The 16,037-nt window shown below is 48.5% G+C and overlaps 1 protein-coding gene across 1 annotated transcript in view; it reads left to right on the top strand.

The window, feature by feature from the left end:
- The first annotated feature begins 1,089 nt into the window (after positions 1-1,089).
- Positions 1,090-16,037, top strand: part of MTMR9 (myotubularin related protein 9) — a 28,830-nt gene continuing 13,882 nt past the window's right edge. The window contains exons 1-4 of the mRNA XM_054383604.1: positions 1,090-1,274; positions 5,246-5,354; positions 6,206-6,331; positions 13,883-14,056. Coding sequence (XP_054239579.1) covers positions 1,090-1,274; positions 5,246-5,354; positions 6,206-6,331; positions 13,883-14,056 — 594 coding nt within the window. The remainder of the gene's footprint in view (positions 1,275-5,245; positions 5,355-6,205; positions 6,332-13,882; positions 14,057-16,037) is intronic.

Genomic DNA, 16,037 nt, shown 5'->3' on the forward strand with positions numbered 1-16,037 from the left:
TACTGCTGAGCCTCCTCCGGGGAAGTGGTGCCGGCCTCCCACACTCAGCCTGTGACTCTGAACTGCTTGGTCCTTGCCTGCTCCACAGCTACTGCCAGCTCCTTGCCCTCAGGGCTCCTGCCCGCTCCAGCCTGGGGCACTGTGCTCCTGCCGCTCCCCTGTCACCCCGACTCTCGCCGCCCCTTGTCACCGCGGCTCCCTCTCCTCCCTCTCCACGCACGGCCCACGCCGCGCCCCGACATCCTGCCTTTTACTCAGGCCCCGCCCCCGGCCCCGCCCCCGCAATAACGACCATTTTCCATTGGCTCTCACCCGGAAACGTCCCGCCTCCTTCCCGCCCACTATCCCCTCCTGCCCCGCCCATCTTTTAAATATCTGGCGGCGAGGCCCCGGAACGTTTGCTGTGGGGTCGCAGGGCGCGCCGGGTCCTCCTTCAGAAGGAATATTTCCGGTAAGGGCAGGCGCGGATAGGGATTGGTCTCGGCGTGTCACGTGAACGCCCAACGTCCGGGTGGGAGTCCGTGAGCTTCCGGCTGGAATCGCTCCGCCGGGCGCCTCCTGGGAGCGGCGGGGCCTGGGGGTCGTCGGGCAGCTCAGCTCGGCGCGACCGATACTTCTCCTCCGCCGCTACCTCACCTCTGCCGCCCGGTGCTCCCCTTCCTGGCTTATCCAGTGCGCTCTCACCCTACTCTGCCGGGCCCACACTGCCTTTTGTCAAGCACTGAGGGTCCCCTCCTCACCACCCTAGTGCTCTCCTTTGTCAGCTGCCGAGTCACCCTCCAGGACCCCCTCGGTCGGGCCCCTGGCACAGGGGCATCGACCTTCTCATAGGAGGTGGTGGGTCTTGTGTTATCTCCCGCCTCGTCCCTTTCTTTTCCCCGCATCATCTACCACCGGGCACAGTGCTGGCTTTCTCCAGCGTGCCAAGAAACGGGATCACCCCTTGGGTTATGCCGTTGCATCCCTTCAGGGCTGCTCACCCGTTGTAGACCATCCCCAGGCTCTCCATCCCGGTGCTGAGGTTTCTTGCCGTTTTCCTCAGCAAATTTTTTTTGCGGAAAGGCTTCACGGGGCCTGTTGCTTACAAGCATGGAGTTTGCGGAGCTGATCAAGACACCCCGAGCAGACAACGTAGTCTTGCACCGCCCCTTCTACCTGGCTGTGGAGGGGACTCTCTGTTTGACTGGCCATCATCTAATTTTTTCTTCACGGCGCCAAGATAATGCTGAGGAGCTGTGGCTGCTGCACTCCAACATTGACTCTATTGAGAAAAGGTATGCCTCCAGATTTCCCTGCCTACTCGTATCGAGTTGTGTTTGTGTCTTGTGAGTTGAAAAGTTGTTGCCAAGACAGGCTTGAAAGCTCAGCTTTCTCAGATTAGAGCCTGGAGACAGAGTCAGAGCATGGGGCAAAATCCTGGTGTGAGCAGGTTGATTCTTATTCTGTTTGGATGTTGACATTTGACTGTTGCATCTTAAAATTATTTTTTTTTATGCCATATATGGAGTTGGAATTTTTATGCTTAAACATCTTTGTCAACAGTATTTGGTCAACAGTGGATTGTGCATTGCTCAGCAGCTGTTGAAACACTTCATAAAGGATGCATCTTGACCACTGTTCAATGGAGATGAAAGCTGAGGCACTACCAAAGTCATTTGCCAGCAAAACTGATGGCAGAAGTCGACTCTGGACTTTCTCAGCCACAGATCAGTCTCCTATTCCTTGACACTATTATCCCTTTTCTCCTCCAACTCCTTAAGGGAGTCAATAACACTTTAACAGCATACTCATTGCAGGAACGTTGTAGGAAAGCTGAGTTATACTTGCAACACTCCATTTTATTTCTGCCCATCCCCTTCTGCTGCAGGGACTTTAGAGATCAATCATCCTACCATCACTTCTATCTGCTTTACATCACCCCCTCACACTTCCCTTGCTGAGTGGCAGTCTCATCTCAGCTGGTCGTTGTCTTCAGCTTCCTCACGTTAGTCCTTTTCTCGTTATGCTTTTGCATTAATTACAGTGTCAATCCCCTGGGTTTGGTGTCTTGCAAGAACAGATTTCCTTCCTGCCAACGAGACTGGGAAAAAAATGAAGCAGCAGGTTGCTTGAGAGTCTGGGGATGGGTGAAGTACTGGACACTGATTAAGTTTGTGATTTCTCTCAGTGTTTCTCTGAAATGCTGCATCTGGGGCTGAGGTTGGAGAGCAACAGGGAGGTCGAAACCTCAGGAAATCTGCTTTTGGTTTTGTACTGCTCAGACATTGGGGCTGGTTGGCTTCCTCCTCCTCACTGCTTGTACTAAGCTAGCAGTAGCTCCATTTTGAAAACCATTACAGACAAGCCTTTGTTTCTTTCTCTCTTTTAATTGTTTCATGAGCTTAGTTGCAGTTGCAATGTAAGTTAATACCGAATAAACAAGGACGTAATGAGTTGTTCTGAGGGAGTAGTGCATTGCTAGCTCAGAACATGATTCATATCAAGAATGATGTGGCAAGCAGGACTAGGGAAGTGATTGTCCCCTTGTGCTCAGCACAGGAGAGGCCACACTTTGAATACTGGGTTCAATTTTAGGGCCCTCACTACAGGAAAGGCATCAAAGTACTGGAGTGGGTCTAGAGAAGGGCAGTGAAGCTGGTCAAGTGTCTGGAAAATGGGCCTGCTGAGGAGCAGCTGAGGGAACTGGGGTTGTTTTGCTTGGATAAGAGGGGGCTGAGGGGAGACCTTCTTCCTCTCTGCAACTGCCTGAAAGAAGGCTGTAGCAAGGTGTGGGTCGGTTTCTTTCCCCAAGTAACAAGAGATGGTAGGAGAGGAAATGGCCTCGCACTGCACTATGGGAGGTTTAGGTTGGACATAGAAGAAACCCCTTCACCAGAAGGGTTACTAAACACTGGACTAGGCTGCCCAAGGAGGTGGTTGTATCACCACCCCTGGAAGTGTTTAAAAGATGCATAGGTGTGGTGCTAAGGGACATGGTTTAGCATCAGACTTGGTGGAATTAGATAATTGTGGGACTCTATGAGCTTAATGATCTCATCCAGCCAAAATGATTTGTAACTGAATTAGTGCTGTCTGCAGTTACTCACAGCCCTTATTGCCAGCCCTAGTTTCTAGAAGGTTTCTAGAGTAGATACCTCCCTCCCTGGGAGTAGCTCTGTGTGAATGTAACTGTAATGAAACTGCCATGTAAAAGAATTAGGAGTGTTTTCTCCTCAGTGCTGAAGAGAATGGAGGAACATTCTTAAGCTGATACAGGTTGTAGAAGGGTCCAGCTTGACACTACTGTGACATTGTGCCAGTTTCATACAATCTTTTCTCCCACTTGGATGTGAATGTCTCATGCACAGAACTGTCTTCCCTAATTACTAGGTAGGCATCAAACTGCTCTTGAATTCTTGTAGCTTTTAAGCAACCTAAATGTGAGCTGTGGGGGAACAGTCTGGTGTGTGTGCTTAAAGGAAGCAGCCCTGGTGATGGGTTGGAGCTGCATGCTGTTATTTCCTTGGGGATCTGTGAAGGAGCACTGCAACGAGGGCAAAAGGGGTGCACAGACCAGTTCTTCCTTCAGCACTAGCCAAGGTAGAATTGGTTGTGCATATTGACCTTTGTCTGCACAGGGGAGACAGATAATTAGCTGTAATAATGCTAAAATAAATTACAGATCTCTTCTTTGGGTGAAGCAACTCGAAGCTTAGCAACAGGTTTCAAAGTGTGTAGAACTCCGCCCTTGTGCATGGTCTGACTGAGGGTCAGGCCATGAGAGGTTGGAACTTGGTCCTTCAGGCCTTGTCTGCTTCTGTTGCTTCCACCTTGACAAGCTTCAGCAGAAGTAGGCCCATGTGAGCCTCATGAGATTTAAGAATGTGAAGTGTAAGGTCCTGCACCCTGGCATCAATCCACGCCAGGGGATGGAGGGATGGAGAGCAGCAGTGTGGAGAAGCACTTGGGGGTGCTGGTGGGTGAAGAGCTGAACATGGGCTGGCAGCATGCACGCACAGCCCCGGAGCCAGTTGTGTCCTGGGCTGCATTCAAACCTCCACAGGCCAGCAGGTTGAGGGAGTGGATTCTGCCTGTCTGGTCCCACTCTGCTGGGAGCCCACCTGCAGTGCTGTGTCCAGCTCTGGGGTCCTCAGCACAGGAAAGAGATGGACCTGTTGGATTTGTTACAAACACGATCAGAGGGCTGGAGCACCTCTGCTGTGAGGATGGGGAGATTTACAGCAGATACAAGAGAGAAATTGTGTGTGCTGAGGGTGGTGAAGCACTGGCACAGGTTGCCCGGGGAGGTGGTGGATGCCCCATCCCTGGAAACATTCCATGCTGGGCCTCTGAGCAAGCTGATGTAGTTGGAGATGTTCCTGCAGGGGGTTTGGGCTGAATGACCTTTAAAGGTCCCTTTCTACCCAAACCATTCTATGATTAGATGATTCTTGGCTGCTGCAAGCGCTCCTGTGGCGTATGAGGAGGCTCAGCTACTTGTCCTTCGTTCACTGCTGTGTCAACTAAAATCTGCGTTGTTCTTGTAACCATTAGGGGCTAATTAACATAAAGGAAACACTCAGGCTCTGTTCAGGCATCATCCCTCTTCCAGGTAGGTGCGGAAGACTGGAGAGGGCGTCTGTGAGCTGCATTGGTGGTGTAACGCAGGGCTCCTTCCATCCTGAGGAGCAGCGGTGAGACCTTAACTTCTCTGAGGTCTGCAGAGCAAGCAGCTCTGTGGCACTGCAGATACCATTACCCAGACTTTCTCGTTGAAGGCAAGGGAGTGGCAGTGTAGCCAGACTGGAATGTCAGCCTAAAAATGGAATTAAACTCAAATATTTCAGCAATCCTCGAAAGTTTCAATGAATGAACCTGGGAACTTTCAGATGAAGCTTTCAGTACTATCAGAAAATATCTGAACACTCTTTTTTTTTTTTTTTTTTTTTTTTTCCCCTATCTTTTAAAGAAAGGCTGGGAGGAAAACTTTCTCTTTATCTCATTGTACTTCCACTTACTGCCATATCACAAGGCTGGAGTTAAAAACAAAAAAGGCAAAAAAAGAAAAGAACAGACCATGATTTGCAAGTACCAAATAAAAAGGTGGGGGCTTTCCTAATTTTTTTTTTTTTTTAAAGATATTGCAGATAAATAAAATTGGAGCTTTGCCTTGTAGGCTTGTGTTGTGGGGAGAGCTGTGTAACACCTCCTCATACCTTGAGAAGACCTTGTTCTTAAGAGCCTCTTTCTTCATGTCTTGCTGTAGGTTTGTGGGCTCCTTGGGCACTGTTGTTATAAAATGCAAGGATCTGAGGATTATTCAGCTGGATATACCTGGAATGGAGGAGTGCTTGAACATTGCTAGTTCCATTGAGGTAACTCTTCTTAATGATAAACACCACTTGTGTTCTTAGATCTTCAGCAGACCTCTTAACACTTTTTTTTTGGACAGCTAGGAAGGCTTTCATTGATGATCTGGAAGGCTGTCAAGGATTAGGGCTGGGCTGGCCACTGGATGAATGACAGATGCTCTCTATTAACCCTTTGCCTTCCCAAGGGGGAAGAGAAAAGGGAATAAGGGAGAGAGACTTAGGGGTTGGAAAACTAAACCAGCTCTAATGAAAATTATAACCATAAAATGAAATGTATAGAAGTGTGATTCTATATACAAACCAATGTCAAAGCAAACCACCAGCTGGCAGTTGTCACTAGTGCTGTGGGCAGGCACTGGGGAAGTCCCAGACTTGGGAAATGAGACCAACATCCACCTTCTTTCAGTACAGCCTCCTTTCAGGGAGTTGTAGAGAGCAAGAAGGTCTCCCTTCAGCCTCCTTTTCCCCAGGCTAAACAACCCCAGCTCCCTCAGATGCTTCTCAGAAGACCTCTTTTCCAGACCCTTCCCCAGCTTCATTGCTCTTTGGATATACTCCAGCACCTCAATGTCTTCATTGCAGTGAGGGCTTAGGGAAATGGTACACTGTCTGCAACCCCCCAGTTGCAATTAGATTGTCTCTTGCCTGCTTTTGTTTCTGCTGCTGGTTTTTATGCAGGTTAAACTACCCTGTGGGTAACAAAAGTATTTCAAGCTTAACCGCTGCATGCTTTTGAGTGGCTTGAGTTTGCATCAAGAATACTAGAGGGAAGCACTACTTGCTGTATGGTCTTTTGAGAGTAAGACAGCAGGTTGTATGAATTCAGTAGGTGTTTGTTTCTCTCACCTGCACAGGCCCTTTCCACCCTGGATTCTGTCACTCTCATGTATCCCTTCTTCTACCGGCCCATGTTTGAAATCGTGGAGGATGGCTGGCGCTCCTTCCTGCCTGACCAAGAGTTTGAGCTCCTCAGTTCAGTGGTAAGTTGCATCTTCAGGATTTGCACAGGCAGGCAGATGTACTTCTGCACGTAGTTGGTGAGGAAATTCACCCAGTAATGTCTGGACTGGAGATCTTGGATGGGACAAGCAGCTGTCTGGTGCCCGAGTGAACGGTGGGTGGTGTTCAGATACTCTGTAAACACAGAATAATAGGAAGCTTTGAGTTGGAAGGGACTCTTGAAGGTCATCTAGTCCCTGTGGTGAGCAGGGACATCTTCCACTGCATTAGGTTGCTCAGAGCCCTGTCCAACCTGACCTGGAATGGTTCCAGGGATACAAGGTATCCACCACCTCTCTGGGCAACCTGTGCCAGTGTTTCACCACACTCAGTGTAAACTGAGTGAATGTTTTCAGGGATGGGGCTGCCATGCAACATCTGTGGAGAGGGGAGAGTGTCTAAGATGCACAAATTCCTTTAGTATAGATTCAGGGGACCTAACACTTCTGGTCCATACATAAACATCTGCTTTAGTGGGAGATTTCTGTAGAATAAATGTTCTGTAAGCTCTGGCACCGTCAATTAGTCTACCTGAGCTCTGCAGCTGTGTGAGAAGTGAAGGTAGGCTTTGCATCACTTAAGAGTTTTGAGAGAAAGCAGTCTTGTGTCCAGTGTCAGACCTGCTGATGTGGGCATTTGGTGTACAGAGAATCCCCTGCAGGCTTCTATGTGCCCCCACTTGGAGAGCCTAGTTCCCAGAGTGGTTGAGACCCCAGGACTTTTCTATGACATGGCACATAAGAGAAATGACACCAGGCCCTCTCCTGCTGATTTCATGGTGTGGTTGAGACACCAGTACCAGTAATTTCTCAGGATGTGGCAAGTTAAGAGAAGTGATACCAGACTGCTCCTCAGAACTTGCATGTTGTCCTCTCAGGGTGTTGTCCTCACAGTACAGTCATTTTGGGCTGGTCCCTTGCAGGGGCATCTACCACCTCCAGGCATCCTGTGCCAGTGTTTTACCATTCCCAATATGGAAAGTTTTCTCTCTAGTCTGAATCTCCTCTGTTTTAGTTTAAAACCATCACCCCTTGTCCTGCCACAACAGGCCCCAGTAAATACATTATCCTAGTCTGTCTTACAGTTCTCCTTTAAGCTCTGAAAGGCCAGAAGAAGGTCACCCTGGAGCCTTCTCTTCTCCAGGCTGAACAACCCCAGCTCTCTCAGCCTTGTCCTCACAGCAGAGATATTCCAGCCCTCAGATCATTTTTGTGGGCTTCTCTGGACCTGCTCCAACAGGTCTATGTTTTTCCTGTGCAGAGGATTCCAGAGCTGGATACAGCATTGCAGGTATGGTCTCCCCAGAGCAGTGTAGAGGGGCAGAATCCCCTCCCTCAATCTGCTGCCTTGTGTTGGTTTGGATGCAGCCCTGGATGTGATTTGCCTTCTGGGCTGCAAGTGCACATTGCTGGCTCGTGCCCAGCTTTTCAGGCATTTCTGTTTGGCACTTACTCCTGTTCAGCACTTGTTTCATCTCCTACAAATGGAGTTTGAAGTTACCTGGGAGGCCATGAAGATAGGAAATATTTTTGTCCTTCGAGGATGATCCTCAAATTTGTAAGAACAAATTTAAGACCTTTGGTCTGGGTTTGCTGTACCTTGGATCTGAAGCAGAGTGAGGATGAATCTTTTTCAAGGCCTTAATTGAAAGGAAGCTGCTTTTAAAAAAATGCTGAAGGTTTCTTAGCTGTCTCTAAGAAGAATGTAGCTAAAGATGCCCACTTTGAAACACCCTGCAGTCTGGTCCATGTTGGGGAAATATTTGGGTGGTTTAGCCAGGGGGGAATTTCCAGTCATGTTATTCCAGGTGCTGTAGGCACACATGGATAGTGTTTTGGTACCTGTAGGATAGGAATTGTTCTCTTCTATCTGTTATTCCAGCTTCATTTTAGGATGCTGAATTGAACTAGATGACCTGTAAAGGTCCCTTACAATCCAGAACATTCTGTGATCCTATTATAGTAGGAGCTGGCTCAGTTCCAGGAGCATACCAGTTTTAGTGCCTTGGGTTAGCATCTGTGTTCCAAATATTTATTTCACATTAAGTGCCTGTGCTTGCTGCATCATCTTGGGTTTCTGAGACCACATCCATGAGAGCATCAGAGAACGTGAGTATTTTTTTTTATCTGCATCCCAGCTTGTCTGCAGCACTGATCACTTCCTGTTTATGCCTCATATGAATAATTTGATTAGCTTGACCAGATTTGTGTGATGAAATCACTACAGAATTAAAGGAGTGCAGAGAGGCTTCTATTTTTGTCTCAGTTAAATTGCTCTCACATGTCCCATCTTCATCTGCTGTTGAAAGACATACAAACTGACCTGTCATAGTAACTAGCAGCACAGTTTGGGTTTTAATTTCAGCTGGAGAAGTCTGATGTGTGATCAGAGTGTTCTCCTGTTTGAAAGCAAAGCAGCAGATGCTTTCTCAGCTCAGCAGGTGTTTCAGTGAGAATCAAAAGGCTGTAATCTGAAGTGCTGTCTAGTGAGAAGTAAGAATGCAAGAGCAGGATTGAAGGAAATCCTTTGGAGGTCAATGGAAGCCTGCAGGAGATGGATCTGCATCTGTTCACACTTTGCTTTCCATGTGTAGCTGACATCCTTGTTAGATTCCAGGGATCAAACCACTCCTGATGGTTGTATCTGCCAGCATAAAGTCATGGGATCATTTAGGCTGGAAAAGACCTTCAAGGTCCTTGAGTTCAACCATTAACCTAACACTGCCAAACCATGTCCCTCAGCACCACATCTGCACAGCTTTTACATACATTCAGGGATGCCAATTCCACTACTCCCCTGGGCAGCCTGTTCTAGGGCTTGACAACCTCTTCTGAGAAGTTTTTGCTGATGTAAGAATTAATCCTTTGCAGTGTGTAAGAAAATAATTCTGACTACTTTGTTTTTTGTTCCTTTGGAGTCCTCTCCTTCACTTTCTGGTCAGGTCCCAGTCCTTTGCTGCATCTTTAACTGGAATTAACTTCTGATTCCTTAAAGTATAAATCTCTTCCTGGGAGAAGTAAATGTTAATTTCATACATTCTAAGTTTCACACAGCATATTTCCCTGGTGATGTCTGAAGCTGAGGTCCACCTCTTCCTTCACTTCAATCCTTACTGCTTCCATCTACTTCTGCTCATTGCTGTTACCTTGCTGTTGCATTTAGCAATGGCAAAATTCCAGACGTACTCCAAGCAAAAATCAAGACTCACACCATTGGGTTTTATTATCATTTGATTCATGTCAGAGTGTATTTTAGCAGTCTGAGGCTGGCTTTGCAGAGGGTAACTGGATCCCTGCAGAAGCTGCTCTGCTTCCAGAGACAAATGGTGCTAATTGCTGCTGCTCCCTTCCTCCTTCCCACACAGCAGTGAAATATGACTGGATGACATAACAGTATCATCTGTCTCCTGTTATAAATGGTGAAGAGAGGAAGTTATGGGCAGTGTTAGATTACCAAAGTGGGAGATAAATCAACTCTGTAGTCTCCCATTCCTTTTCATACTGGTGATATCAGTGACTGCCAGTCTCTGCAAAAGCATCCCACAGAGTTCTGCTTTTGCCTTCCCTCCCTCCTGCGTGGCAGCAGAGTGTTTGTCAGCTCTGCATCCATGCATTTCTTTGGTTGTAAACAAAAACTGCACGTGGTTGTATGAAATCTGCTGTCGTTTCAAACAGACACCCCAAAAAAAAGCTATTAACAAATGGCATCATTGTTGCATTAAAAGCATAAGCTGTGACCATGTGGCCTCCCTTATGTGAGCCACCTCTACCTATGATGTGCTTGCTGCAGGCAACTTTGCAATTGGGAGAGCCTCTGCTTTGTATACAATGCAGATGTTCAGAGAAGCTGTTTTAAGGCTAATGAATAATTAAATGAGTTTACAGCAAGGAGAGTGCAAAACTGTCTGGATAGGCTCCTGAATGCAGGCAGCAGTTGCTGTGATAATGCACACAATGTGGACCTTCTTCTTAGGCTGCCACCAAAAGGGGCAATTTTTCTGTCTCCCACATCACACATCCCATGCCTTGAATCTGCTGCTGCTGAGTAGTGTGGTGAGTCTGTTCACCTGATGGTGGGGAGACTTCATTGCCAGAAAACCTTTCTAAATCAATCCCAGTTTTCAGAGAGTTGGGGTTTATCAGCCTGGAGACAAAGGTGGGTCTGGGGAGACCTTGTTGTGGCCTTTCAGTACTTAAAGGAGGTCTGTAAGAAATACGAGGACAATCTTTAGCAGGGACTAATGCAACAGGATGAGGGGTTATGGTTTTAAACTGAAAGAGGGGAGGTTTAGACCAGATATAAAGAAGGAATTATTTACACTGAGGGTGGAGAAACCCTGCCAGAGGTTGCCCAAAAAGGTGGTAGATCACTGGAAGCATTCCAGGTCAGGTTGGACAGGGCTCTGAGCAACCTGATTTAGTTGAAGATGTCCCTGCTGACTGCAGAGTGGGTTGGACTAGGTGACCTTTAAATGTCCCTTCCAACCCAAACCATTCTGTGGTTCTAGGATTTATATAGCCAGGTAGCAACCAGGAATTGTAAAGCAAGAGGTTGTAAGCCTCTGGAAGACAGGAAAGAAGGGCCTGCTTCTGATTTAGAGCTGTGTAATTGATGCATGCTAAACCAGCCTTCCTGAGCTGCTGTGGGGTTACTGCACAACTGAACTGCCTCTGTGCTCCCTGCTTTATCCCTTCAGCTTTTTGTCCAGCTGAAACTTTCTTTGAACACAAATGAGCAGAGGTTTGGGCTTGTTGTTGTTTGTGGTTTGTTTTTTTTTAATGGCATCTTTATGAGGTCTCTGCCTGCTACAGTGGCACACAAATGCTTCCCAGCCCTCAGCTGAGGAGTTACTTAAGGTCTTGTTTGCTTTCTCACACCTGTGTCATGTCAGTGCATAGCAACTAAAAAACCTCCAGAAACTCTGCCCTGAAAGCAGCTGCCTGCTCCTTTTCAAAAGGTTTCTGTATTTCATTTTAGCTTCTTTGTGCCTGGAGCTTTTAGAGGCAAATTGGACTGCTCTTCTGCTGCTACATTAAGAATGTAGTACTGCTGTTAAATTCAAAACACATTGTGGAGGCTTCTGGGTCGTTTTCCCCACCAAGGCTTCTGCCAGCAGGTTTTGTTGGCCCTAAGGAAATCAGGATGAGGAGACACTGACTGAAAATGCAGCCCAGCCAAGCCACCATCCTGCTATCCAGGACCATGAGCTGCTTCTTGAATGCTGGGTTCAGTTTTGGGCCCCTCACTACAGGAAGGACATTGAGGTGCTGGAAGATGCCCAAAGCAGGGGCATGAAGCTGGTGAGGAGTCTAGAGCACAAGTCTTGTGATGAGCTACTGAGGGAACTGGAGTTGTTTAGCCTAGAGAAGAGGAAGCTGAGGGAAGACCTCATTGCTCTCTACAACTACCTGAAATAATATTGTAGTGAGGTGGAGGTTGGTCTCCAAGTAAAAAGTGATAAGAGAAAATTGTCTCATGTTGCACCAGAGGAGGTTTAAGTTGGATAGTAAGAAAAAAATTCTTTCCTGAAAGGGTTGTCATGGTCTGGAACAGGCAGTGACTCCACCACCAGGGCACTGGTGGAGTCATTGCCCCTGGAGGGATTTAAAAGACATGTGAAGGTGGTGCTGAGGGACATGGTTTAATGGTGACTTGGCAGTGCTGGGTTAGTGGTTGTGCTTGATAATCCTAAAGGTGCCTTCCAACCAAAGTGATTCTGTGAACTCAGTTCCCTGGAAGGCTTTAGGCAAAGTTCTGCTTGTGCCTCTGGGGATTACAGGTGCTTCATGGCCTGGGTAGTGTCCTTCATGCAGGAGGCAGTGGTGTGACACCAGCCCAGAAGGAGCAATCCCTTTGTGAAGGTTGTGTCTGTGTAAGGCTGCAGCTCTGGGCAGTGTCAGCTCTTCCAGCCCAGAAGGAGCAATCCCTTTGTGAAGGTTGTGTCTGTGTGAGGCTGCAGCTCTGGGCAGTGTCAGCTCTTCCAGCCCAGAAGGAGCAATCCCATTGTGAAGGTTGGGTCTGTGTGAGGCTGCAGCTCTGGGCAGTGTCAGCTCTTCCAGCCCAGAAGGAGCAATCCCATTGTGAAGGTTGGGTCTGTGTGAGGCTGCAGCTCTGGGCAGTGTCAGCTCTTCCAGCCCAGAAGGAGCAATCCCATTGTGAAGGTTGGGTCTGTGTGAGGCTGCAGCTCTGGGCAGTGTCAGCTCTTCCAGCCTGGATCAGTAAATGATGACTCCTCATCAGTGAGGCTGTTCACTGACCTTTGGTTTTCCCTGAGGTGGAGCCAAATCCTGTGTCTGACCCTGGGTATCAGGTAGCCTGAGCTCTCGTGCCAAATGCCTGTGAGGGTACAGGGTGCCAATATTCAGCATTTCTTTCACAAGTGTTTGCCTGTTGGAAGCTGAAGTTAGGAGTTCATGATGAGACCTTTGTGCTTAGATGCTGTGCTGGTTCCAGGAGGGACTTTTGGAGGAGCAGCTTTGTGTGGTTTCCATAAAGCAGAGAAAGGACCAAGCTGGAAATGCTAAATTGCAATTTTCACCTCAAAGCAGATTCATTGCCTGGAGCTGGAGGGCTTTCTTGGCTTTCTTTGTTGTCTGTGTTTCTTAGTCTGAAGTTGGCACAGACAGAGGTTTGAGCCCATGTTGCCTGCATCTAAATCAACCCTTTCCCAACCCCTCCCCCCCTAAATCCTCTTATCTAGGAATTGGATTGTAGGATTAGATGATGTAGGAACCAGAACACTTCTGTTCTGGGTTCTCCTGAGAAAGGTACCAAGTTCTTGCTTCCAAGAAAGAGACGTGGGAGTATTGATTGATGAGAAGCTCCCCATGAGTCAGCAGTGTGCTCATGCAGCCCAGCAGGCAAATCTTGTCCTAGGCTGCATCAAGAGGAGTGTGGCCAGCAGGTCAGGAGAGGTGATTCTACCCTTTTACTCTGCTCTTGTGAGACCTCATCTTGAATAGTGTGTCCAGTTCTGGTGTCCCCATCATAAGAAGAAGACAGAGGTGTTGGAGTGAGTCCAGAGGAGGGCCACAAAGATGATCCAAGGGCTGAAACACCTGTGCTATGAGGACAGGCTGAGGGAGCAGGGGTTGTTCAGTCTAGAGAAGAGAAGACTCTGGGGGGAGCTTATAGCTGCCTTCCAATACCTGAGGGGATCCTACAGGAAGCATGGAGAGGGATTTTTCATAAGGGTGTCTAGCAACAGGACAAGGGGAGATGGTTTTAACCTGAGGCAGAGTAGGCTTAGACTGCATCTTAGGAAGAAGTTCCTCAGTATGAGGGTGATGAGACTCTGGAATAGGTTGCCCAGAGTGGTTGTGGTGCCTTCTCCCTGGAGGTGTTCAAGGCCAGGCTGGCTGAGGCCCTGAGCAGCCAAGTCTGGTTGAGAGGCATAGCCCTGCTGATCACAGCGGGGCTGGAGCGGATGGAGTCTTGCCCTGAACGCGGAACTTCCTCCTCCCTGGCCTGTTGTGCTGTGGCAGTAGGAATGAGTCCTGTGAGCCCAAGCTGTGTGGCGTGGTCTCTTTCAGACAGATGACTGGCGTCTGAGCTGCATCAACAAGGAGTTCTCCGTCTGCCCTTCCTACCCTCCGCTGGTCGTCGTCCCCAAGTCGGTCGACGACGAAGCGCTTCGCAAGGTCGCTCTGTTCCGCCACGGCAGTCGCTTCCCGGTCCTCAGCTATTACCACAAGAAGAACGGGATGGTAAGCTGCACCTGGGGGAGGGAGCTGTGGGAGTCCTTGCCGTGCAAACACAACTTGTGCTTTCCCACAGCGCAGCTCAGGAGCTGTTTGCCCCTCTTGTTCTCCAGCAGCATGAAACTTGGGAGCCCGCAGCGCAAGAAGGATGTCCTCAGCGCAGGGAAGAGCCACGGAAGCGAGCAAAGGGCCCGAGCACCTCTCCTGTAAGAGCAGGCTGAGAGACCTGGGGTTGTTCAGCCTGAATGAGAGCAGGCTCCAGGGAGACTTCATTGTGGCTGTTCACTGCTTAAAGGGGGCCTGTAAGAAAGATGAGGACAATCTTTACAGTGAAGGTGAAGGGGGCTACGAGAAAGCTAGGCAGGGACTTTTTACAAGGATTTGTCGTGATAGGACCAGAGGGAATGAATTGAAGCTTGAGAAGGGCAGATTTAGGCTGGAGATGAGAAAGAAATTCTTGACAGTGAGGGTGGTGAGACATGGGAACAGGTTGCCCAGGGAGGTCATGATGCCCACTCCCTGGAGGTGTTCAAGGCCAGGTTGGATGAGGCCTTGAGCAACCTGGGCTGGTGGGAAGTCTCCTTGCCAATGCCAGGGGAGTTGGAACTGGATGATCTTCAAGGTCCCTTCCAACCCAAACCATTCTATGAATCTATAAACTGTGTCTGGGTGGTGGAATGAGTTAATCTCCATTTTAGAAGCAGCTGTTAATCTGCTTGGTTGGGAGCATATGAGCTTGCTCACACAAGTAAGGCCAAGATGAGACTAGCAAAGCCACTGCTGGCACCCCTACTTGAGTCATCTGCCAAGAGGCTTCATGCTGACAGGATGGCAGGAAGCACATTGACCTGTCTCAGGGTGGTGGACTGTCTCCTTCATGATGGTGTGGTGATAACAGCAAGCATGCCTAGAGCCAGCACTGCTTCTCCTGGGGAGCTGTTGAAGGGAGTGATCAGAACAATCTGTTCTCCAAGCCTGTCACTATAACATGTTTTGGGAGCAGTGAATTCTTGGTGTTGCACAAAACTTCACCACCTCTCAGCAAGCCCAAATCTAACTGAGGGACTGTGAGGCTATAATTAAGAAATGCACTTCATGAAATTGTTGAGCACTTTGAAAGTCTTTTCCAACCTGGTTAATTCTGTGATTCTGTAATTCTTTGTATCCCTTGCTGTTGTAAACATATCTGAGGAAGCTGAGATGTCCAACCTGCAGCTTGGAAACCTTAGCCAGGCTTCTTAGTCAAATTCTAGAAGGTTTTCTTAGAGCTTCCTGTTGTGGGCCCTGAAGTAGAGGATAGCAAGTCTGACTTTGGAGGTTTTTTAGCTTTGCATTAAAACCAACCAATCAATCAACTACACTGGAGAGCAGTGAAGGGGAAAAGGACCTGGGGGTCCTAGTGGATGGAAGGTTGACCATCAGCCAGCAATGTGCTCTTGTGGCCAAGAAGGCCAATGGTATTCTGGATTGTACTAGAAGGGCTGTGGTCAGTAGGTTGAGAGAGGTTCTCCTCCCTCTCTACTCTGCCCTGGTGAGGCCACACCTGGAATATTGTGTCCAGTTCTGGGCTCCTCAGTTCAAGAAGGACCTCAGGGAACTGCTTGAAAGAGTCCAGCACAGAGACACAAAGATGACAAAGGGAGTGGAACATCTTCCTTATGAGGAGAGACTGAGGGAGCTGAGGCTCTTCAGCTTGGAGAGGAGGAGACTGAGAGGTGACCTCATTCATGTTTGTATATGTATAAAGGGTGAGTGCCAAGAGGATGGAGCCAGGCTCTGCTTGGTGATGCCCAATGACAAGGCAAGGGCCAATGGATGGAAGCTGAGGCATAGGAAGTTCCATGGAAATAGAAGGAAGAATTATTTCACTGTGAGGATGACAGAACACTGGAACAGGCTGCCCAGGGGAGTTGTGGGGTCTCCCTCTCTGGAGATATTCAAGACCTGCCTGGATGTGTTCCTGTGTGATCTGGTACAGGTGATCCTG

This window comes from Indicator indicator, chromosome 9 (assembly GCF_027791375.1).
Source record: "Indicator indicator isolate 239-I01 chromosome 9, UM_Iind_1.1, whole genome shotgun sequence".
NCBI lineage: Eukaryota > Metazoa > Chordata > Aves > Piciformes > Indicatoridae > Indicator > Indicator indicator.